Genomic DNA, 24,484 nt, shown 5'->3' on the forward strand with positions numbered 1-24,484 from the left:
ACCTGGTGCTGTTTCTCCTCTCTGTATCACACTGTCACCTGGTGCTGTTTCTGCTCTCTGTATCACACTGTCACCTGGTGCTGTTTCTGCTCTCTGTATCACACTGTCACCTGGTGCTGTTTCTCCTCTCTGTATCACACTGTCACCTGGTGCTGTTCCTCCTCTCTGCAGGCACTGTCACCTGGTGCTGTTCCTCCTCTCTGTATCACACTGTCACCTGGTGCTGTTCCTCCTCTCTGCAGGCACTGTCACCGGGTGCTGTTCCTCCTCTCTGCAGGCACTGTCACCTGGTGCTGTTCCTCCTCTCTGCAGGCACTGTCACCTGGTGCTGTTTCTCATCTCTGCAGGCACTGTCACCTGGTGCTGTTCCTCCTCTCTGCAGCACACTGTCACCTGGTGCTGTTTCTCCTCTCTGTAGCGCACTGTCACCTGGTGCTGTTCCTCCTCTCGGTATCACACTGTCACCTGGTGCTGTTTCTCCTCTCTGCAGCGCACTGTCACCTGGTGCTGTTCCTCCTCTCTGCAGCGCACTGTCACCTGGTGCTGTTCCTCCTCTCTGTAGCGCACTGTCACCTGGTGCTGTTCCTCCTCTTTGTATCACACTGTCACCTGGTGCTGTTTCTCCTCTCTGCAGGCACTGTCACCTGGTGCTGTTTCTCCTCTCTGTAGCGCACTGTCACCTGGTGCTGTTCCTCCTCTCTGCAGGCACTGTCACCTGGTGCTGTGTCTCCTCTCTGCAGGCACTGTCACCTGGTGCTGTTCCTCCTCTCTGCAGCACACTGTCACCTGGTGCTGTGTCTCCTCTCTGCAGCACACTGTCACCTGGTGCTGTTTCTCCTCTCTGTATCACACTGTCACCTGGTGCTGTGTGTCCTCTCTGCAGGCACTGTCACCTGGTGCTGTTTCTCCTCTTTGCAGGCACTGTCACCTGGTGCTGTTCCTCCTCTCTTCAGCGCACTGTCACCTGGTGCTGTTCCTCCTCTCTGCAGCGCACTGTCACCTGGTACTGTTCCTCCTCTCTGCAGCGCACTGTCACCTGGTACTGTTTCTCCTCTCTGTATCACACTGTCACCTGGTGCTGTTTCTCCTCTCTGTATCACACTGTCACCTGGTGCTGTTTCTCCTCTCTGTATCACACTGTCACCTGGTGCTGTTTCTCCTCTCTGTATCACACTGTCACCTGGTGCTGTTTCTCCTCTCTGTACCACACTGTCATCTGGTGCTGTTTCTCCTCTCTGTATCACACTGTCACCTGGTGATGTGTCTCCTCTCTGCAGGCACTGTCACCTGGTGCTGTTCCTCCTCTCTTCAGCGCACTGTCACCTGGTGCTGTTCCTCCTCTCTTCAGCGCACTGTCACCTGGTGCTGTTCCTCCTCTCTTCAGGCACTGTCACCTGGTACTGTTTCTCCTCTCTGTATCACACTGTCACCTGGTGCTGTTTCTCCTCTCTGTATCACACTGTCACCTGGTGCTGTTCCTCCTCTCTTCAGTGCACTGTCACCTGGTGCTGTTCCTCCTCTCTTCAGCGCACTGTCACCTGGTGCTGTTCCTCCTCTCTGCAAGCACTGTCACCTGGTGCTGTTTCTCCTCTCTGTATCACACTGTCACCTGGTGCTGTTTCTCCTCTCTGTATCACACTGTCACCTGGTGCTGTTCCTCCTCTCTGCAGGCACTGTCACCTGGTGCTGTGTCTCCTCTCTGCAGGCACTGTCACCTGGTGCTGTTCCTTCTCTCTGTATCACACTGTCACCTAGTGCTGTTTCTGCTCTCTGTATCACACTGTCACTTGGTGCTGTTTCTCCTCTCTGTATCACACTGTCACCTGGTGCTGTTTCTCCTCTCTGCAGCGCACTGTCACCTGGTGCTGTTCCTCCTCTCTGTAGCGCACTGTCACCTGTTGCTGTTTCTGCTCTCTGTATCACACTGTCACCTGGTGCTGTTCCTCCTCTCTGCAGGCACTGTCACCTGGTGCTGTTCCTCCTCTCTGTATCACACTGTCACCTGGTGCTGTTCCTCCTCTCTGCAGGCACTGTCACCTGGTGCTGTTCCTCCTCTCTGCAGGCACTGTCACCTGGTGCTGTTCCTCCTCTCTGCAGGCACTGTCACCTGGTGCTGTTCTTCCTCTCTGCAGGCACTGTCACCTGGTGCTGTTCCTCCTCTCTGCAGCGCACTGTCACCTGGTGCTGTTCCTCCTCTCTGTATCACACTGTCACCTGGTGCTGTTTCTCCTCTCTGTATCACACTGTCACCTGGTGCTGTTTCTCCTCTCTGTATCACACTGTCACCTGGTGCTGTTTCTGCTCTCTGTATCACACTGTCACCTGGTGCTGTTTCTGCTCTCTGTATCACACTGTCACCTGGTGCTGTTTCTCCTCTCTGTATCACACTGTCACCTGGTGCTGTTCCTCCTCTCTGCAGGCACTGTCACCTGGTGCTGTTCCTCCTCTCTGTATCACACTGTCACCTGGTGCTGTTCCTCCTCTCTGCAGGCACTGTCACCTGGTGCTGTTCCTACTCTCTGCAGGCACTGTCACCTGGTGCTGTTCCTCCTCTCTGCAGGCACTGTCACCTGGTGCTGTTTCTCATCTCTGCAGGCACTGTCACCTGGTGCTGTTCCTCCTCTCTGCAGGCACTGTCACCTGGTGCTGTTCCTCCTCTCTGCAGGCACTGTCACCTGGTGCTGTTCCTCATCTCTGCAGGCACTGTCACCTGGTGCTGTTCCTCCTCTCTGTATCACACTGTCACCTGGTGCTGTTTCTCCTCTCTGTATCACACTGTCACCTGGTGCTGTTTCTCCTCTCTGTATCACACTGTCACCTGGTGCTGTTTCTGCTCTCTGTATCACACTGTCACCTGGTGCTGTTTCTGCTCTCTGTATCACACTGTCACCTGGTGCTGTTTCTGCTCTCTGTATCACACTGTCACCTGTTGCTGTTCCTCCTCTCTGCAGCGCACTGTCACCTGGTGCTGTTCCTCCTATCTGTAGCGCACTGTCACCTGGTGCTGTTTCTCCTCTCTGTATCACACTGTCACCTGGTGCTGTTTCTTCTCTCTGTATCACACTGTCACCTGGTGCTGTTCCTCCTCTCTGCAGCGCACTGTCACCTGGTGCTGTTCCTCCTATCTGTAGCGCACTGTCACCTGGTGCTGTTTCTCCTCTCTGTATCACACTGTCACCTGGTGCTGGTTCTCCTCTCTGTATAACACTGTCACCTGGTGTGTTCCTCCTCTCTGCAGCGCACTGTCACCTGGTTCTGTTCCTCCTATCTGCAGCGCACTGTCACCTGGTGCTGTTCTTCCTCGCTGCAGCGCACTGTCACCTGGTGCTGTTTCTCCTCTCTGCAGCGTACGGTCACCTGGTGCTGTTCCTCCTATCTGCAGCGCACTGTCACCTGGTGATGTTCTTCCTCTCTTCAGCGCACTGTCACCTGGTGCTGTTCCTCCTCTCTGCAGCGCACTGTCACCTGGTGCTGTTCCTCCTGTCTGCAGCGCACTGTCACCTGATGCTGTTCTTCCTCTCTGCAGCGCACTGTCACCTGGTGCTGTTCCTCCTCTCTGCAGCGCACTGTCACCTGGTGCTGTTCTTCCTCTCTGCAGGCACTGTCACCTGGTGCTGTTCTTCCTCTCTGCAGCGCACTGTCACCTGGTGCTGTTCCTCCTATCTGCAGTGCACTGTCACCTGGTGCTGTTCTTCCTTTCTGCAGCGCACTGTCACCTGGTGCTGTTTCACCTCTCTGCAGCGCACTGTCACCTGGTGCTGTTCCTCCTGTCTGCAGCGCACTGTCACCTGATGCTGTTCTTCCTCTCTGCAGCGCACTGTCACCTGGTGCTGTTCCTCCTCTCTGCAGCGCACTGTCACCTGGTGCTGTTCTTCCTCTCTGCAGGCACTGTCACCTGGTGCTGTTCCTCCTCTCTGCAGCGCACTGTCACCTCGTGCTGTTCCTCCTATCTGCAGCGCACTGTCACCTGGTGCTGTTCTTCCTCTCTGCAGCGCACTGTCACCTGGTGCTGTTCTTCCTCTCTGCAGCGCACTGTCACCTGGTGCTGTTTCTCCTCTCTGCAGCGCACTGTCACCTGGTGCTGTTTCTCATCTCTGCAGGCACTGTCACCTGGTGCTGTTCCTCCTCTCTGCAGTGCACTGTCACCTCGTGCTGTTCCTCCTATCTGCAGCGCACTGTCACCTGGTGCTGTTCTTCCTCTCTGCAGCGCACTGTCACCTCGTGCTGTTCCTCCTATCTGCAGCACACTGTCACCTGGTGCTGTTCTTCCTCTCTGCAGCGCACTGTCACCTGGTGCTGTTCTTCCTCTCTGCAGGCACTGTCACCTGGTGCTGTTCCTCCTCTCTGCAGGCACTGTCACCTGGTGCTGTTTCTCATCTCTGCAGGCACTGTCACCTGGTGCTGTTCCTCCTCTCTGCAGGCACTGTCACCTGGTGCTGTTCCTCCTCTCTGCAGCGCACTGTCACCTGGTGCTGTTCCTCCTCTCTGTATCACACTGTCACCTGGTGCTGTTTCTCCTCTCTGTATCACACTGTCACCTGGTGCTGTTTCTCCTCTCTGTATCACACTGTCACCTGGTGCTGGTTCTCCTCTCTGTATAACACTGTCACCTGGTGTGTTCCTCCTCTCTGCAGCGCACTGTCACCTGGTTCTGTTCCTCCTATCTGCAGCGCACTGTCACCTGGTGCTGTTCTTCCTCGCTGCAGCGCACTGTCACCTGGTGCTGTTTCTCCTCTCTGCAGCGTACTGTCACCTGGTGCTGTTCCTCCTATCTGCAGCGCACTGTCACCTGGTGATGTTCTTCCTCTCTTCAGCGCACTGTCACCTGGTGCTGTTCCTCCTCTCTGCAGCGCACTGTCACCTGGTGCTGTTCCTCCTCTCTGCAGCGCACTGTCACCTGGTGCTGTTCTTCCTCTCTGTAGTGCACTGTCACCTGGTGCTGTTCTTCCTCTCTGCAGCGCACTGTCACCTGGTGCTGTTCCTCCTATCTGCAGCGCACTGTCACCTGGTGCTGTTCTTCCTCTCTGCAGCGCACTGTCACCTGGTGCTGTTCTTCCTCTCTGCAGCGCACTGTCACCTGGTGCTGTTCTTCCTCTCTGCAGCGCACTGTCACCTGGTGCTGTTCTTCCTCTCTGCAGCGCACTGTCACCTGGTGCTGTTTTTCCTCTCTGCAGCGCACTGTCACTTGGTGCTGTTCTTCCTCTCTGCAGCGCACTGTCACCTGGTGCTGTTCTTCCTCTCTGCAGCGCACTGTCACCTGGTGCTGTTCCTGTTCCTCTGAATGGCTATAAGCCTTGCTGATAATATCTGTCACGTGTTACCTTCCTGCTATAGTGGCCGCTCTGTAGACCTAGGCTGTTGTGTATGAGGCGAGAAGCATTTGTCATGTACTTGGTTGAATAACGCTATAAATATTTCCATTTCAGGGCACCAAGGGGAAGAGCGGAGTGAGAGGGGCGGCTGGCACAGTGGGAATTCCGGTGAGTCCCATCACTGTCTCACATGACACCATATATTACCTGTACATGTGATATTGATCGGCTGTGATACCCCGTGGCGATACTATGGTCACAACATATGTTCTACGTCTTACCTCCAGTAACAGCATGAGGTGTCACATAGCTTTCCAGTGTACAGCCCTTCCGTGTATTGTCCATGTCATGTCAAGGACACAGTCATATGTGAGGGAGGGGCTAAGGGACGTCCAATGGGGGTAATGGACATCAACCATCTGTGTAACCCTGAGGTCACAAGGCATGGCTGCTGAAAGTAAGATGCCGGAGCCATTGTAAGTGCGTATGTGACACACCCCAGAATTGGTCATGATACGCCTGCGATTGTGGTGCCACTCCCCCATTACAAACCCCCCCCCCCCTCCCCCTGCCCCCAATGCTCCCTGACTGTCAATCACTGTGACCATTGTGGCACATGCGCAGTGCAACGTACATATATGTGCAGACCCCAATATTCACACATCTGTGAATAAGGCCCCCTGTCTCTCTCTACAGGGGGCGGGTCTCTCTCTACAATTGGCAGGTCTCTTTCTCTACAGTGGGCAGGTCTCTTTCTCTACAATGGTCTGGTCTCGTCTCTACAATGGGCGGGTCTCTGTCTCTACAGTGGGTGGGTCTCAGTCTCTACAATGGGCAGGTCTCGGTCTCTACAATGGGCGGGTTCCTGTCTCTACAATAGGTGGGTCTCTGTCCCTTCAGTGGGCGGTTCTCTGTCTCTACAATGGGCGTGTCTCTGTCTCTACAATGGGCGGGTCTCTGTCTCTTCAATGGGCGGGTCTCTCTCTAAAGTGGGCAGGTCTCTCTCTACAGTGGGCAGGTCTCTCTACAATGGACTGGTCTTTCTCTACAGTGGGCGGGTCTCTGTCTATACAGTAGGCGGGTTTCTCTCTGCAATGGGCGGGTCTCGGTCTCTACAATGGGCAGGTCTCTGTCTCTACAATGGGCAGGTCTCTGTCTCTACAATGGGCGGGTTTCGGTCTCTACAATGGGCGGGTCTCGTCTCTACAATGGGTGGGTCTCGGACTCTACAGTGGGCGGTTCTCTGTCTTTACAGTGGGCAGGTCTCTGTCTCTACAATGGGAGGGTCTCGTTCTCTACAGTGGGCGGGTCTTGATTTCTACAATGGGCGGGTCTCGTCTTTACAATGGGCGGGTCTCTGTCTCTACAATGGGCGGGTCTCTGTCTCTACAATTGGTGGGTCTCTGTCTCTACAGTGGGTGGGTCTTGGTCTCTACAGTGGGCGGGTCTCGGTCTCTACAATGGGCTGGTCTCTGTCTCTACAGTGGGCAGGTCTCTGTCTACAGTGGGCAGGTCTCTGTCTACAGTGGGCGGGTCTCTGTCTACAGTGGGAGGGTCTCTGTCTCTACAGTGGGCGGGTCTCTGTCTCTACAATGGGCAGGTCTCGGTCTCTACAATGGGCGGGTTTCTGTCCCTTCAGTGGGCGGGACTCTGTCTCTACAATGGGCGGGTTTCTCTCTACAATGGGCAGGTCTCTGTCTCTACAATGGGCGGATCTCTCTCCACAGTGGGCAGGTCTCTCTACAATGGACGGGTCTCTGTCTCTACTGTGGGCGGGTCTCTGTATCTACAGTAGGTGGGTCCCTCTCTACAATGGGCGGGTCTCGGTCTCTACAATGGGCATGTCTCTGTCTCTACAATGGGCAAGTCTCCGTCTCTACAATGGGCGAGTCTCGATCTCTACAATGGGGAGGGTCTTGGTCTCTACATTGGGCGGGTCTCGGTCTCTACAGTGGGTGGGTCTCAGTCTCTACAATGGGCGGGTCTCTGTCTCTACAATGGGCGGGTCTCTGTCTCTACAGTAGGCGGGTTTCGCTCTGCAATAGGCGGGTACTCGGTCTCTATAATGGGCAGATCTCTATCTCTACAATGGGAGGGTCTCTGGGCCAGATGTACTAAGCCTGAAAAGTGATAAATATCACAGTGAGAAAGTACCAGCCAATCAGCTCCTAACTGTCATTTTTCAAACACAGCCTGTGACATGACAGTCAGGAGCCGATTGGCTGGTGCTTTATCACAGTGATATTTATCACTTTTCAGGCTTAGTACATCTCCCCCTCTGTCTCTACAGTGGGAGGGTCTCTGTCTCTACAGTGGGCGGGTCTCTGTCTCTACAATGGGCAGGTCTCTGTCTCTACAATGGGCAGATCTCTGTCTCTACAATGGGCGGGTCTCTGTCTCTACAGTAGGCGGGTTTCGCTCTGCAATGGGCGGGTACTCGGTCTCTACAATGGGCAGGTCTCTATCTCTACAATGGGAGGGTCTCTGTCTCTACAGTGGGTGGGTCTCTGTCTCTACAGTAGGCGGGTCTCTGTCTCTACAATGGGCAAGTCTCTGTCTCTACAATGGGCAAGTCTCTGTCTCTACAATGGGCAGGTCTCGGTCTCTACAATGGGCAGGTCTCTGTCTCTACAATGGGAGGGTCTCTGTCTCTACAGTGGGTGGGTCTCTGTCTCTACAGTAGGCGGGTCTCTGTCTCTACAATGGGCAAGTCTCTGTCTCTACAATGGGCAGGTCTCTGTCTCTACAATGGGCAGGTCTCTGTCTCTACAATTGGCAAGTCTCTGTCTCTACAATGGGCAGGTCTCGGTCTCTACAATGGGCGGGTTTCTGTCTGCAGTGGGCGGGTCTCTGTCTCTACAGTGGGCGGGTCTCTATATATTTTGTGTTGGCATCAGAAGAAGATATGGTAGCTATATAACACTTCCCGTTGTATAGAGTTCTCCAGGTTCCTTGTAGCATGCAGTTAGAATAGATTTGCAGTATTTGTGACCTGTCACCCACACAGAATGTCCTGTAATAACAGTGCGATGTCTATCTGATGGCCGATTCATTTCCTTTTGCTTCTTAGGGAAATCCAGGCCCCCCGGGACTGAGAGGTGCAGATGGGTACCCTGGCTCTGACTCCGTCATTGGGTTTCCTGGGAAGCCTGGCCTGCCTGGAAAGCCTGGGATACCGGTAGGTACATGACGTTGTGTGGGTACACCTGTTACATGCTCTGCATTATATGGCCTGCTGCTAAACATACTGACTGATGATTTGTGCCCCCGTCCTGACTGTACTGACGTCACATAGGTATACCGCCGACACCTATCCCAAGCGCAGATAGTCACAAGTCTACAATATGCACAACCTGGTTGTGTTTTTGTGTAGTTGTGCGGTCTGGTAATGTGTATAGTAGGCATGAGTAGACCAGATGACGCCAAGCTATCATTATCCAGATATAGGGAACTACAAGTCCCAGAATGCTGAGCCAAGGCTGGCGGTGAGTGCGCTTGTAGTTCCACTTCCACAATGATGGACAGGTAATTTCCTAGCGCAGCCGTTGTGCAGCGTATTTCCTGCATTCTGCGCCTGTCCTGACGTGGGATCATTCTCTGCAGCACAGCCGCCTCTTCCTATAGGTAATATGGCTCACATCATTATTCCCCGTACTGAGCAATCTGGAAATGTCTAAAGCTAACCTTGGCAACACATTGCAGGATGACACTGAACAGCGGATTTTCAGCCGCTTGGAAAGATCTCTGTCCCACGCCTGTAACTTGTTCAGATTTGGAGGACGTGAGGCAGGGATCACTTGCTCTAATTGTATTTCTCCTGTAGCCCGAGGACCAGAGATGTATGTGTGACGCGCACACCCCCTTCTACATACAGTACAGATATACGGGTGTCTCTGTAACGTTCTCTCTCCTTAATGTCATCCAGAACTATTGCAGCAGATCTTTCATGTTGCTATAAAAATCTAAGTTAGTGGAAAGTTCCCTGTTATCGTCACGAAGCCTCAGACCGGAGCAGAGGTCCCACCCGGCGCTGCGACAACACGGGAGCATGTGACTATTATTACACTGCGCACAAGCACATCTGTATAAAACACGCAGCCTCATTCTCCTCCCTTATATAAGAGCTGGTATCTTACTGACAGTTCTATGAAGCTCTGCAGTTGGAGGAGCGGAGGGTGCACCCTTCATTCCCTGAGGTTGCGCAGGAGACGGAGGGATAGATTTACTTACCTGCCAGGTTTATGTCCATTGGTCATCGGGGGTCCTGGTAAACCACTGAATAGTAAATGTGCCCATAGGCAGCGGCCAGCCGCGAGGAGAATGGTGGGCACATGATATACTCCGTGGTCTCTGCTCCCTCATCCATTCCTGTACAGCATCAGTGCACACAGTGCAGACATCCTCTCCATAGAGAGCCGTGACCTGTGCACCGTCTTCTGTCTCCTCTCCATTCACCTGTCAGACGTGGAGCGGAGGAAAGACAGATACAGGTTATGCCTGTGTCCCAAAGCTCTCCTGGTGGTCCCTGTCTTTCCTCACGATGTCCCCCGCATTTCCCGTCAGCAGCTTCCAGAACACATTCTGTGTGGATGTTATTCTCATCATTCCTTTCTCTGCACATTATACAGCGTGTCAGGAAATGAGATCATTAAAGGGTTATTGTAATGAAGGCCCTGACCTAAGGGCTGTACTGAAAATCTGCTGCTCAGTACAACCCTGACAAGTGGGATGTTCCCAATGAGAAGCTGTCCATCCGACCGCTCGGATCTCTGTTACATGTGGTCAAACACTGACGTGTAGATAGGGCGCCATAAGCGCAGTCGCACTATGACCATATCCACAGTTTGTTTCATCAGACTAAATCCACCGCAGTGAAAGGTTTTATATATATATATATATATATATTTATATATATATATATATATATATATATACATATATACAGGTTGAGTATCCCATATCCAAATATTCCGAAATACGGAATTTTTTGAGTGAGACTGAGATAGTGAAACCTTTGTTTTCTGATGGCTCATTGTACACAAACTTTGTTTAATACACAAAGTTATTAAAAATATTGGCTAAAATGACCTACAGGCTGTGTGTATAAGGTTTATGTGAAACATAAATGCATTCTGTGCTTAGATTTACAGTAGGTCCCATCACCATGATATCTCATTATGGTATGCAGTTATTCCAAAATACGGAAAAATCCGTTATCCAAAATACTTCTGGTCCCAAGCATTTTGGATAAGGGATACTCAACCTGTATATATATATATATATATATATATATATATATATGTGTGTGTCTTATTTAGTGTCGCAGACAGCGTGATAATGTGATGTCCACATCTAATCCCCGCAGGGTGAAAATGGCAGCCCCGGCCTCTCTGGATTGGCGGGATTACCTGGTCACGCTGGAGCGAAAGGGACTCTTGGTATTAAAGGCGAAATGGGTGCACCAGGACCTAAGGTATTGTAATAGTTGTCATACATTTATACATTGTACTGTGGGGAACACTGGGGCATTGGAAGTGTATCTGTAACCGGGTCCCGGTGTATTGTATATCTGGTGATGGACAGCTGGCGGAATATGGAACGTGGAGGAATCCGTTCCTGTAAATAAAATATTATCCTCTTACAATTTGAGGGGGAGCTGGGACTTCGCGGATATCCAGGAAAGTCGGGACTAAGAGGTTTCCCCGGATCTCAAGGTGACCAAGGAGCAAGAGGCGAGGCTGGCATAAAGGGTGTCCTGGTACGTCTGCCCCCGTTATCATCTACACACGTTATATAAGGAGCGCAGATTACTTACACTCTGATCCTACAGGGGGAAGATGGGGACCAGGGTCTGATGGGCTTCCAAGGTTTTCCAGGCCCAAAGGTACGTTCTACATCGCCTCGCTCTCCCTGAGTGCTAGGTCAGTAACTGAAAGGCCCATAGCTAGCGCGTGAGAGCGCCAAGTGGCCGATCCGTGTTCATGACGACCATACGTGTTACACTTTCCATGTCTCACCTAAATCTCTGTGTCTCAGAACTTCACCAAATCCTTCCTATAAGTCTTCATTAGCGTCTCATAGTGTTATTTCCTCTGCATACAGTATGTGCTCTAACAAGGTGTCGTCATTTTCCTGTCTCACCCCACGCCAATCACCTCAGGTACTCCGTATCCCTCTCACCCCACGCCAGTCACCTCAGGTACTCCGTATCCCTCTCACCCCACGCCAATCACCTCAGGTACTCCGTATCCCTCTCACCCCACGCCAATCACCTCAGGTACTCTGTATCCCTCTCACCCCACGCCAATCACCTCAGGTACTCCGTATCCCTCTCACCCCACGCCAATCACCTCAGGTACTCCGTATCCCTCTCACCCCACGCCAATCACCTCAGTTACTCCGTATCCCTCTCACCCCACGCCAATCACCTCAGGTACTCTGTATCCCTCTCACCCCACGCCAATCACCTCAGGTACTCTGTATCCCTGTCTCACCCCACGCCAATCACCTCAGGTACTCTGTATCCCTCTCACCCCACGCCAATCACCTCGGGTACTCTCTATCCCTCTCACCCCACGCCAATCACCTCAGGTACTCCGTATCCCTCTCACCCCACGCCAATCACCTCAGGTACTCCTTATCCCTCTCACCCCACGCCAATCACCTCAGGTACTCCGTATCCCTCTCACCCCACGCCAATCACCTCAGGTACTCTGTATCCCTCTCACCCCACGCCAATCACCTCAGGTACTCTGTATCCCTCTCACCCCACACAAATCACCTCAGGTACTCTGTATCCCTCTCACCCCACGCCAATCACCTCGGGTACTCTCTATCCCTCTCACCCCACGCCAATCACCTCAGGTACTCCGTATCCCTCTCACCCCACGCCAGTCACCTCAGGTACTCCGTATCCCTCTCACCCCACGCCAATCACCTCAGTTACTCCGTATCCCTCTCACCCCACGCCAGTCACCTCAGGTACTCCGTATCCCTCTCACCCCACGCCAATCACCTCAGGTACTCCGTATCCCTCTCACCCCACGCCAATCACCTCAGTTACTCCGTATCCCTCTCACCCCACGCCAGTCACCTCAGGTACTCCGTATCCCTCGCACCCCACGCCAGTCACCTCAGGTACTCCGTATCCCTCGCACCCCACGCCAATCACCTCAGGTACTCCGTATCCCTCTCACCCCACGCCAATCACCTCAGTTACTCCGTATCCCTCTCACCCCACGCCAGTCACCTCAGGTACTCCGTATCCCTCGCACCCCACGCCAGTCACCTCAGGTACTCCGTATCCCTCGCACCCCACGCCAATCACCTCAGGTACTCCGTATCCCTCTCACCCCACGCCAATCACCTCAGTTACTCCGTATCCCTCTCACCCCACGCCAATCCCCTCAGGTACTCTGTATCCCTCTCACCCCACGCCAATCACCTCAGGTACTCTGTATCCCTGTCTCACCCCACGCCAATCACCTCAGGTACTCTGTATCCCTCTCACCCCACGCCAATCACCTCGGGTACTCTCTATCCCTCTCACCCCACGCCAATCACCTCAGGTACTCCGTATCCCTCTCACCCCACGCCAATCACCTCAGGTACTCCTTATCCCTCTCACCCCACGCTAATCACCTCAGGTACTCCGTATCCCTCTCACCCCACGCCAATCACCTCAGGTACTCCGTATCCCTCTCACCCCACGCCAATCACCTCAAGTACTCAGTATCCCTCTCTCCCCACACAAATCACCTCAGGTACTCTCTATCCCTGTCTCACCCCACGCCAATCACCTCAGGTACTCCGTATCCCTCTCACCCCACACAAATCACCTCAGGTACTCTCTATCCCTGTCTCACCCCACGCCAATCACCTCAAGTACTCCGTATCCCTCTCACCCCACGCCAATCACCTCAGGTACTCCGTATCCCTCTCACCCCACGCCAATCACCTCAGGTACTCCGTATCCCTCTCACCCCACGCCAATCACCTCAGGTACTCCGTATCCCTCTCACCCCACGCCAATCACCTCGGGTACTCTCTATCCCTCTCACCCCACGCCAATCACCTCAGGTACTCCGTATCCCTCTCACCCCACGCCAATCACCTCAGGTATTCCGTATCCCTCTCACCCCACGCCAATCACCTCAGGTACTCCGTATCCCTCTCACCCCACACAAATCACCTCGGGTACTCTCTATCCCTGTCTCACCCCACGCCAATCACCTCAGGTACTGAGTATCCCTCTCACCCCACGCCTATCACCTCAGGTACTCCGTATCCCTCTCACCCCACGCCAATCACCTCAGGTACTCCGTATCCCTCTCACCCCACACAAATCACCTCAGGTACTCCGTATCCCTCTCACCCCACGCCAATCACCTCAGGTACTCCGTATCCCTCTCACCCCACGCCAATCACCTCAGGTACTCTGTATCCCTCTCACCCCACGCCAATCACCTCAGGTACTCTGTATCCCTCTCACCCCACGCCAATCACCTCAGGTACTCCGTATCCCTCTCACCCCATGCCAATCACCTCAGGTACTCCGTATCCCTCTCACCCCACGCCAATCACCTCAGGTACTCTGTATCCCTCTCACCCCACGCCAATCACCTCAGGTACTCTGTATCCCTCTCACCCCACGCCAATCACCTCAGGTACTCCGTATCCCACTCACTGTGACGTAGCAGAGTGCTGTGTATGCAGACTGTCGCTGTCTCTCTCACTGTGACGTAGCAGAGTGCTGTGTATGCAGACTGTCGCTGTCTCACTGACGTAGCAGAGTGCTGTGTATGCAGACTGTCGCTGTCTCTCTCACTGTGACGTAGCAGAGTGCTGTGTATGCAGACTGTCGCTGTCTCTCTTACTGTGACGTAGCAGAGTGCTGTGTGTGCACTGTCGCCGTCTCTCACTGTGACGTAGCAGAGTGCTGTGTATGCAGGCTGTCGCTGTCTCTCTCACTGTGACGTAGCAGAGTGCTGTGTATGCAGGCTGTCGCTGTCTCTCTCACTGTGACGTAGCAGAGTGCTGTGTATGCAGACTGTCGCTGTCTCACTGACGTAGCAGAGTGCTGTGTATGCAGGCTGTCGCTGTCTCTCACTGTGACGTAGCAGAGTGCTGTGTATGCAGACTGTCGCTGTTTCTCTCACTGTGACGTAGCAGTGCTGTGTATGCAGACTGTCGCTGTCTCTCTCACTGTGATGTAGCAGAGTGCTGTGTATGCAGACTGTCGCTGTCTCTCTCACTTTGATGTAGCAGAGTGCTGTGCATGCAGGCTGTCGCTGTCTCTCTCACTGTGATGTAGCAGAGTGCTGTGTATGCAGACTGTCGCTGTCTCTCTCACTGTGACGTAGCAGAGTGCTGTGTATGCAGACTGTCGCTGTCTCTCACTGTGACGTAGCAGAGTGCTGTGTATGCAGACTGTCGCTGTCTCTCACTGTGACGTAGCAGAGTGCTGTGTATGTAGACGAGTGCAGGGTCACAGCCCCCCCCCCCCCCTTCAGGCACAATACTGTGCAGTCCGGTGTTATACGGGGTAATGGGAAACCTGTTTTATGGCGTTACGGCTCCTGTGTGCTGCAGCAAGTTTTCCTAAATATCACTTAACATGGAACGTCCTAGTTTTCAACTGAATTCATATTTTATAGGGTCCTAGTGGTGACATCGGCATCGTGGGAATCGTTGGCCCCAAAGGTCCCTTTGGCCAGGCTGTAAGTATACCGTACCTCTGTACATTTATATAATTATATGTGTGATAAAGTGGATCCATTCATTCTGCAACCGTTCTGTGTTCTGTACAGGGTAACAGTGGTCCGGTAGGCCCCGACGGTATAATAGGGCCCACAGGCAATCTGGTGAGTACCGTTTATCCAGTATTGAGCCCCACAAGCCACCGTCCTCTGCATTGACTGGCAGCCCACACTACCAATGTGTCTACAAACGCCAAATCCTGAATGTTCCACATACGTGTGTGCTAACGTGTCATGCACTTATGCTTTTATATCATTGTAATACACTTACAGAATTACAATTACCTATATATAAAGTTTTTTTCCTTACACACACACACACACACACATATATATATATATATATATAATAGGATTTTAATAACCTACCGGTAAATCCTTTTCTCGTAGTCCATAGAGGATGCTGGGGTCCATTTTAGTACCATGGGGTATAGACGTTTCCGCAGGAGCCTTCGGCACTTTCAAGACTTTTTAAGAGTGTGAACTGGCTCCTCCCTCTATGCCCCTCCTCCAGACCTCAGTATAGGAACTGTGCCCGAGGAGACGGACAACTTCGAGAGAGGAAGTTACATTAACTAGTGGCGAGATTCACACCAGCTCACACCATACAAAACATGCCGCCTAACATGGCCTTCAACATAACCCATGCTAACGTGCATGCATAACGCAACAGCAACAGCTGCAAAATATCTTAACACATGAGAACCTGTGTATAAAGACAAAACTTAACGTTGCAGGAAAAATGAGCACTGGGCAGGCGCCCAGCATCCTCTATGGACTACGAGAAAAGGATTTACCGGTAGGTTATTAAAATCCTATTTTCTCTTACGTCCTAGAGAATGCTGGGGTCCATTTTAGTACCATGGGGATGTACCAAAGCTCCCAGTACGGGCGGGAAAGTGCTAATGTTCCTACAGAACTGACTGACCAAACTAAAGGTCGTCAGCAGCCAAGGTGTCAAACCTGTAAAACTTAGCAAACGTGTTTGCCCCTGACCAAGTAGCAGCTCGGCAAATCTGCAATGCCGAGACCCCCCGGGCAGCCGCCCAGGAAGAACCCACTTTCCTTGTAGAGTGGGCCTTTACCGAACTCTGTAACGGCAATCCCGCCGTGGAATGAGCGTGCTGAATCGTACCTCTGATCCAGCGCGCAATAGTCTGCTTAGAAGCAGGACACCCAATCTTGTTGGGATCATAAAGGACAAACAAAGCCTCTGTTTCTCTATCGTCCTAAGTGGATGCTGGGGTTCCTGAAAGGACCATGGGGAATAGCGGCTCCGCAGGAGACAGGGCACAAAAAAGTAAAGCTTTACTAGGTCAGGTGGTGTGCACTGGCTCCTCCCCCTATGACCCTCCTCCAGACTCCAGTTAGATTTTGTGCCCGAACGAGAAGGGTGCAATCTAGGTGGCTCTCCTAAAGAGCTGCTTAGAGAAAGTTTAGTTTAGGTTTTTTTTTCTTTACAGTGAGTCCTGCTGGCAACAGGATCACTGCAACGTGGGACTTAGGGGGAAAGTAGTAAACTCACCTGCATGCAGAGTGGATTTGCTGCTTGGCTACTGGACACCATTAGCTCCAGAGGGATCGAACACAGGCCCAGCCGTGGAGTCCGGTCCCGGAGCCGCGCCGCCGACCCCCTTGCAGATGCTGAAGCGTGAAGAGGTCCGGAAACCGGCGGCTGAAGACTCCTCAGTCTTCATAAGGTAGCGCACAGCACTGCAGCTGTGCGCCATTTTCCTCTCAGCACACTTCACTGGGCAGTCACTGAGGGTGCAGAGCGCTGGGGGGGGGCGCTCTGAGAGGCAAATATAAACCTTATACAAGGCTAAAAATACCTCACATATAGCCCATAGGGGCTATATGGAGATATTTAACCCCTGCCTGACTGGAAAAATAGCGGGAGAAGAACCCGCCGAAAAAGGGGCGGGGCCTATCTCCTCAGCACACGGCGCCATTTTCTGTCACAGCTCCGCTGGTCAGAACGGCTCCCAGGTCTCTCCCCTGCACTGCACTACAGAAACAGGGTAAAACAGAGAGGGGGGGCACATTAATGGCTATATATATATATATATTAAAGCAGCTATAAGGGAGCACTTAATATAAGGATATCCCTTGTATATATAGCGTTTTGTGGTGTGTGCTGGCAGACTCTCCCTCTGTCTCCCCAAAAGGGCTAGTGGGTCCTGTCTTCATTAGAGCATTCCCTGTGAGTTTGCGGTGTGTGTCGGTACGTGGTGTCGACATGTATGAGGACGATATTGGTGTGGAGGCGGAGCAATTGCCAAATATGCAGATGTCACCCCCCAGGGGGTCGACACCAGAATGGATGCCTTTATTTGTGGAATTACGTGATGGTTTATCTTCCCTTAAACAGTCAGTTGAGGACATGAGGCGGCCGGACAATCAATTAATGCCTGTCCAGGCGCCTCAAACACCGTCAGGGGCTGTAAAACGCCCTTTGCCTCAGTCGGTCGACACAGACCCAGACACGGGCACTGATTCCAGTGACGACGGTAGAAATTCAAACGTATTTTCCAGTAGGGCCACACGTTATATGATTTTGGCAATGAAGGAGACGTTACATTTAGCTGATACTACAGATACCGTAAAACAGGGTATTATGTATGGTGTGAAAAAACTACAAACAGTTTTTCCTGAATCAGAAGAATTAAATGACGTGTGTGATGAAGCGTGGGTTGCTCCTGATAAAAAGTTGATAATTTCAAAAAAGTTATTGGCATTATACCCTTTCCCGCCAGAGGTTAGGGCGCGCTGGGAAACACCCCCTAAGGTGGACAAGGCGCTCACACGCTTATCCAAACAAGTGGCGTTACCCTCTCCTGAGACGGCCGCACTTAAGGATCCATCAGATAGAAAGATGGAAGTTATTCAAAAGAATATATACACACATGCAGGTGTTATACTACGACCAGCTATAGCAACTGCCTGGATGTGCAGTGCTGGAGTAGTTTGGTCAGAATCCCTGATTGAAAATATTGATACCCTAGATAGGGACAATGTTTTACTGTCGTTAGAACAAATAAAGGATGCATTTATCTATATGCGTGATGCACAGAGGGATATTTGCACACTGGCATCTCGGATGAGTGCTATGTCCATTTCAGCCAGAAGAGCCTTATGGACACGACAGTGGACAGGCGATGCGGATTCAAAACGTCACATGGAGGTTTTGCCGTATAAAGGGGAGGAGTTATTTGGAGTTGGTCTATCAGACTTGGTGGCCACGGCTACTGCCGGGAAATCCACTTTTTTACCTCAAGTCACTCCCCAACAGAGAAAGGCACCGACCTTTCAACCGCAGCCTTTTCGCTCCTACAAAAATAAGAGAGCAAAGGGCTTGTCGTACCTGCCACGAGGCAGAGGAAGAGGGAAGAGACACCAACAGACAGCTCTTTCCCAGGAACAGAAGCCCTCCCCGGCTCCTGCAAAAACCTCAGCATGACGCTGGGGCCTCTCAAGCGGACTCGGGGACAGTGGGGGGCCGTCTCAAAAATTACAGCGCGCAGTGGGCTCACTCGCAGGTAGACCCCTGGATCCTGCAGATAATATCTCAGGGGTACAGGTTGGAATTAGAGACGGATCCTCCTCATCGTTTCCTGAAGTCTGCCTTACCAACCGTCTCTTCCGAAAGGGAGAGGGTGTTGGAAGCCATTCACAAGCTGTACGCTCAGCAGGTGATAGTCAAAGTACCCCTATTACAACAAGGAAAGGGGTATTATTCCACTCTATTTGTGGTACCGAAGCCGGATGGCTCGGTAAGGCCTATTCTAAATCTGAAGTCCTTGAACCTCTACATAAAAAAGTTCAAGTTCAAGATGGAGTCACTCAGAGCAGTGATAGCGAACCTGGAAGAAGGGGACTTTATGGTATCCTTGGACATCAAGGATGCGTATCTACACGTTCCGATTTACCCCGCACACCAGGGGTACCTCAGGTTCATTGTTCAAAACTGTCACTATCAGTTTCAGACGCTGCCGTTCGGATTGTCCACGGCGCCTCGGGTCTTTACCAAGGTAATGGCCGAGATGATGATTCTTCTTCGAAGAAAAGGCGTATTAGTTATCCCATACTTGGACGATCTCCTAATAAGGGCAAGGTCCAGAGAACAGCTGGAGACAGCTTTAGCACTATCTCAAGAGGTGCTAAGACAACACGGGTGGATTCTGAATATTCCAAAATCCCATTTAATCCCGACAACTCGTCTGCTGTTCCTAGGAATGATTCTGGACACGGTTCAGAAAAAGGTTTTCCTTCCAGAGGAAAAAGCCAAGGAGTTATCCGATCTGGTCAGGAACCTCCTAAAACCAGGAAAAGTGTCAGTACATCAATGCACAAGAGTCCTGGGAAAAATGGTGGCTTCTTACGAAGCAATTCCATTCGGCAGATTCCATGCAAGAATATTCCAAAGGGATCTGTTGGACAAATGGTCAGGGTCGCATCTGCAGATGCACCTGCGAATAACCCTGTCACCAAAGACAAGGGTGTCACTTCTGTGGTGGTTGCAGAAGGCTCACCTATTAGAAGGCCGCAGATTCGGCATTCAGGATTGGATCCTGGTGACCACGGACGCCAGCCTGAGAGGCTGGGGAGCAGTCACACAAGGAAGAAACTTCCAGGGAGTATGGACGAGTCTGGAAAAGTCTCTTCACATAAACATTCTGGAACTAAGAGCAATCTACAATGCTCTAAGCCAGGCGGAACTTCTCCTGCAAGGAAAGCCGGTGTTGATTCAGTCGGACAACATCACGGCGGTCGCCTATGTAAACAGGCAGGGCGGCACAAGAAGCAGGAGTGCAATGGCAGAAGCTGCCAAGATTCTTCGCTGGGCGGAGAATCACGTGATAGCACTGTCAGCAGTGTTCATCCCGGGCGTGGACAACTGGGAAGCAGACTTCCTCAGCAGACACGATCTTCATCCGGGAGAGTGGGGTCTACATCCAGAAGTCTTCAACATGTTAATAGACCGTTGGGAAAGACCAATTGTAGACATGATGGCGTCTCGCCTCAACAAGAAACTGGACAAATATTGCGCCAGGTCAAGAGATCCACAGGCAATAGCTGTGGACGCACTGGTAACTCCTTGGGTGTACCAGTCAGTGTATGTGTTTCCTCCTCTGCCGCTCATACCAAAGGTATTGAAGATCATACGGCAAAGAAGAGTAAGAACAATACTAGTGGTTCCGGATTGGCCGAGAAGGACTTGGTATCCGGAACTTCAAGAGATGCTCACGGACGAACCGTGGCCTCTACCTCTGAGAAGGGACCTGCTACAGCAGGGTCCCTGTCTTTTTCAAGACTTACCGCGGCTGCGTTTGACGGCATGGCGGTTGAACGCCAGATCCTAAAAGGGAAAGGCATTCCAGAAGAAGTCATTCCTACCTTGATTAAGGCACGGAAGGAAGTCACCGTGAAACATTATCACCGCATTTGGCGAAAATATGTAGCGTGGTGCGAGGATCGGAGGGTTCCGACGGAGGAATTCCAACTGGGTCGTTTCCTACATTTCCTGCAATCAGGATTATCTATGGGTCTCAAATTGGGATCCATTAAGGTTCAAATTTCGGCCCTGTCAATATTCTTCCAAAAAGAATTGGCCTCTGTCCCTGAGGTCCAGACTTTTGTCAAGGGAGTACTGCATATACAGCCTCCTGTGGTGCCTCCGGTGGCACCGTGGGATCTAAATGTAGTTTTAGATTTCCTCAAATCCCATTGGTTTGAACCATTGAAAAAGGTGGATTTGAAATATCTCACATTGAAAGTGACTATGTTACTAGCCCTGGCCTCTGCCAGGAGAGTATCTGAATTGGCGGCTTTATCTTATAAAAGTCCTTATCTAATCTTCCATTCGGATAGGGCAGAACTGCGGACTCGTCCGCATTTTCTCCCTAAAGTGGTATCAGCATTTCATCTGAACCAACCTATTGTGGTGCCTGCGGCCACTAGCGACTTGGAGGACTCCAAGTTGTTGGACGTTGTCAGAGCCTTAAAAATATACATTGCAAGGACGGCTGGAGTCAGAAAATCTGACTCGCTGTTTATATTGTATGCACCCAACAAGTTGGGCGCACCTGCTTCTAAGCAGTCGATTGCTCGTTGGATTTGTAACACAATTCAACTTGCACATTCTGTGGCAGGCCTGCCACAGCCTAAAACTGTAAAAGCCCACTCCACAAGGAAGGTGGGCTCATCTTGGGCGGCTGCCCGAGGGGTCTCGGCATTACAACTCTGCCGAGCAGCTACGTGGTCGGGGGAGAACACGTTTGTAAAATTTTACAAATTTGATACCCTGGCAAAGGAGGACCTGGAGTTCTCTCATTCGGTGCTGCAGAGTCATCCGCACTCTCCCGCCCGTTTGGGAGCTTTGGTATAATCCCCATGGTCCTTTCAGGAACCCCAGCATCCACTTAGGACGATAGAGAAAATAAGAATTTACTTACCGATAATTCTATTTCTCGGAGTCCGTAGTGGATGCTGGGCGCCCATCCCAAGTGCGGATTATCTGCAATACTTGTACATAGTTATTGTTAACTAATTCGGGTTATTGTTAAGGAGCCATCTTTAAGAGGCCCTTTCTGTTGTCATACTGTTAACTGGGTTTAGATCACAAGTTGTACGGTGTGATTGGTGTGGCTGGTATGAGTCTTACCCGGGATTCAAAATGCCTCCCTTATTGTGTATGCTCGTCCGGGCACAGTACCTAACTGGAGTCTGGAGGAGGGTCATAGGGGGAGGAGCCAGTGCACACCACCTGACCTAGTAAAGCTTTACTTTTTTGTGCCCTGTCTCCTGCGGAGCCGCTATTCCCCATGGTCCTTTCAGGAACCCCAGCATCCACTACGGACTCCGAGAAATAGAATTATCGGTAAGTAAATTCTTATTTTTCCTAATCCGAGCCGTTCTTGCAACATAAGTCCTCAATGCCCTGACGACATCCAAGGACTTTGAAACGGCTGAGGTGTCAGAAGCCACTGGCACCACCATTGGCTGGTTGATATGGAAAGACACAACCTTCGGAAAAAAATTGCTGACGCGTCCGCAGCTCAGCCCTATCTTTGTGAAAAATCAAATAAGGACTCTTGTGAGACAGAGCCCCTAACTCAGACACTCGTCTGCCGGAGGCCAAGGCTAACAGCATGACCACTTTCCAAGTGAGAAACTTCAACTCCACCTCTTGTAGAGGCTCAAACCAGTCCGACTTCAGGAACTGCAACACCACATTAAGATACCATGGCGCTGCAGGAGGCACAAAGGGAGGTTGGATGCGCAGAACACCCCTCACGAACGTCTGAACCTCCGGTAGGGAAGCCAATTGTTTCTGAAAGAAAATGGACAAAGCCAAAATTTGGACCTTGATCGACCCTAACCGCAACCCAGCATCCACACCCGCCTGTAGAAATAGGAGAAGCCGTCCTAATTGAAACTCCACCGCAGGAGACTTCTTGGATTCACACCAAGACACATATTTTCTCCAAATACGATGGTAATGTTTGGACGTTACCCCTTTCCTGGCCAGAATAAGGGTGGGAATGACTTCATTGGGAATACCCTTACGGGCTAGGATGTGGCGCTCAACAGCCATGCCGTCAAATGTAGCCGCGGTAAGTCTTGATAAACTAACGGCCCCTGCTGAAGCATGTCCTCGCGAAGAGGAAGAGGCCAAGGATCTCCCAGTGGTAACTCCTGAAGATCCGGATACCAAGCCCGCCTTGGCCAGTCTGGGGCAATGAGAATTGCCCGAACCCCTGTTCTTCTGACGAGCTTTAGAATTCTTGGTATTAGTGGAAGTGGAGGGAATAGATACACTGACCGGAACACCCACTGGGTCACCAGTGCATCTACTGCTATTGCTTGTGGGTCTCTCGACCTGGAACAATATGTTGGAAGCTTCTTGTTGAGACCAGATGCCATCATGTCTACTTGAGGAACGCCCCAACGACTTGTTACCTCCGCAAAGACATCTGGGTGGAGGCCCCATTCTCCTGGATGGAGATCATGTCTGCTGAGGAAGTCCGCTTCCCAGTTGTCCACTCCCGGAATGAAGATTGCCGACAGAGCTCTTGCATGTCTTTCTGCCCAGAGGAGTATTTTTGTCACCTCTGCCATTGCCGCTCTGCTTTTCGTTCCTCCCTGACGGTTTATGTAAGCCACTGCTGTTACATTGTCTGACTGGATCTGTATGGGCCGATCTTGAAGAAGATGTGCCGCTTGTTGAAGGCAGTTGTACATGGCTCTCAACTCCAGAATGTTTATGTGAAGAAGAGTTTCTCGACTTGACCATCTTCCTTGGAAGTTTTCCCCTTGCGTGACCGCCCCAACCTCGGAGACTTGCATCCGTGGTTACTAGGATCCAGTCTTGAATCCCGAACCTGCGTCCTTCCAGGAGGTGAGAACTTTGAAGCCACCACAGGAGTGAAATTCTGGCTTTTGCCGACAGGATTATCCTCTGATGCATGTGTAGATGCGATCCGGACCACTTGTCCAGGAGGTCCCACTGGAACACCCTGGCCTTGTAGGCCGCCACCATCTTCCCCAGCAGGTGGATGCATTGATAAACTGACACGTGTGCTGGTTTCAAAAGTGGTTTGACCATCTTCTGGATCTCCAGAGCCTTTTCCACCGGAAGGAATACTTTCTGTACCTCGGTGTCCAGAATCATTCCCAGAGAAGATAACCTCATTGTCTGTTCCAATTGTGATTTTGGAAGGTTTAAGATCCAACCGTGCTGTTGAAGGATCGTCAGGGATAGCGCAATGTTTTGCTCTAACTTCTCCCTGGACCTCGTCTTTATGAGGAGATTGTCCAGGTAAGGAATTATGTTGACCCCTTTCTTGCGAAGGAGCACCATCATCTCCGCCATCACCTTGGTGGACACCCTCGGAGCCGTGGAGAGTCCGAAAAGGTAACGTTTGGAACTGGTAGTAGCAGTCCTAGACCGCAAACCTCAGGTATGCCTGATGCGGAGGGTAGATGGGAACATGGAGATAAGCATCCTTGATGTCCACTGACACCAGAAATTCCTTCTCTTCCAAGCTGGAGATCACCGCTCTTAGGGATTCCATCTTGAACTTGAACCGTTTCAAAAACAGATTTAGAGACTTTAGGTTCAGAATCGGTCTGACCGAGCCATCCGGCTTCGGTACTACAAATAGGCTGGAATAAAAACCTTTTCCCTGCTGTATCTCGGGAACCAAGGAAACTACCTTGTCTTGACACAACTTTTGTATCGCGTTCAGCACTTTTGATCTGTCTTGGACAGAAACTGGCAAGGCTGATTTCAAAAATCGGCATGGGAGAAGATCTTGAAATTCCAACCTGTAACCCTGGGACACTATCTGTAATACCCAAGCATCCAGATCTGAGCGAAGCCAGACCTGGCTGAAAGATAGTAGGTGTGCC

The 24,484-nt window shown here is 51.6% G+C and overlaps 1 protein-coding gene across 4 annotated transcripts in view; it reads left to right on the plus strand.

The window, feature by feature from the left end:
- The window catches only part of COL24A1 (collagen type XXIV alpha 1 chain), a 767,149-nt gene that overhangs the window by 673,555 nt on the left and 69,110 nt on the right, over positions 1-24,484 (plus strand). For all 4 annotated transcript variants that reach the window (XR_010186531.1, XM_063938932.1, XM_063938934.1 and 1 more), the window contains exons 46-52: positions 5,427-5,480; positions 8,383-8,490; positions 10,678-10,785; positions 10,963-11,070; positions 11,143-11,196; positions 14,969-15,031; positions 15,122-15,175. Coding sequence is in view for 3 of the 4 variants with exons in the window: in XM_063938932.1 (XP_063795002.1) it covers positions 5,427-5,480; positions 8,383-8,490; positions 10,678-10,785; positions 10,963-11,070; positions 11,143-11,196; positions 14,969-15,031; positions 15,122-15,175 (549 nt within the window). In the remaining variant the exon portion in view is untranslated. The remainder of the gene's footprint in view (positions 1-5,426; positions 5,481-8,382; positions 8,491-10,677; positions 10,786-10,962; positions 11,071-11,142; positions 11,197-14,968; positions 15,032-15,121; positions 15,176-24,484) is intronic.

The sequence above is a fragment of the Pseudophryne corroboree genome, chromosome 9, assembly GCF_028390025.1.
Source record: "Pseudophryne corroboree isolate aPseCor3 chromosome 9, aPseCor3.hap2, whole genome shotgun sequence".
Lineage (NCBI taxonomy): Eukaryota > Metazoa > Chordata > Amphibia > Anura > Myobatrachidae > Pseudophryne > Pseudophryne corroboree.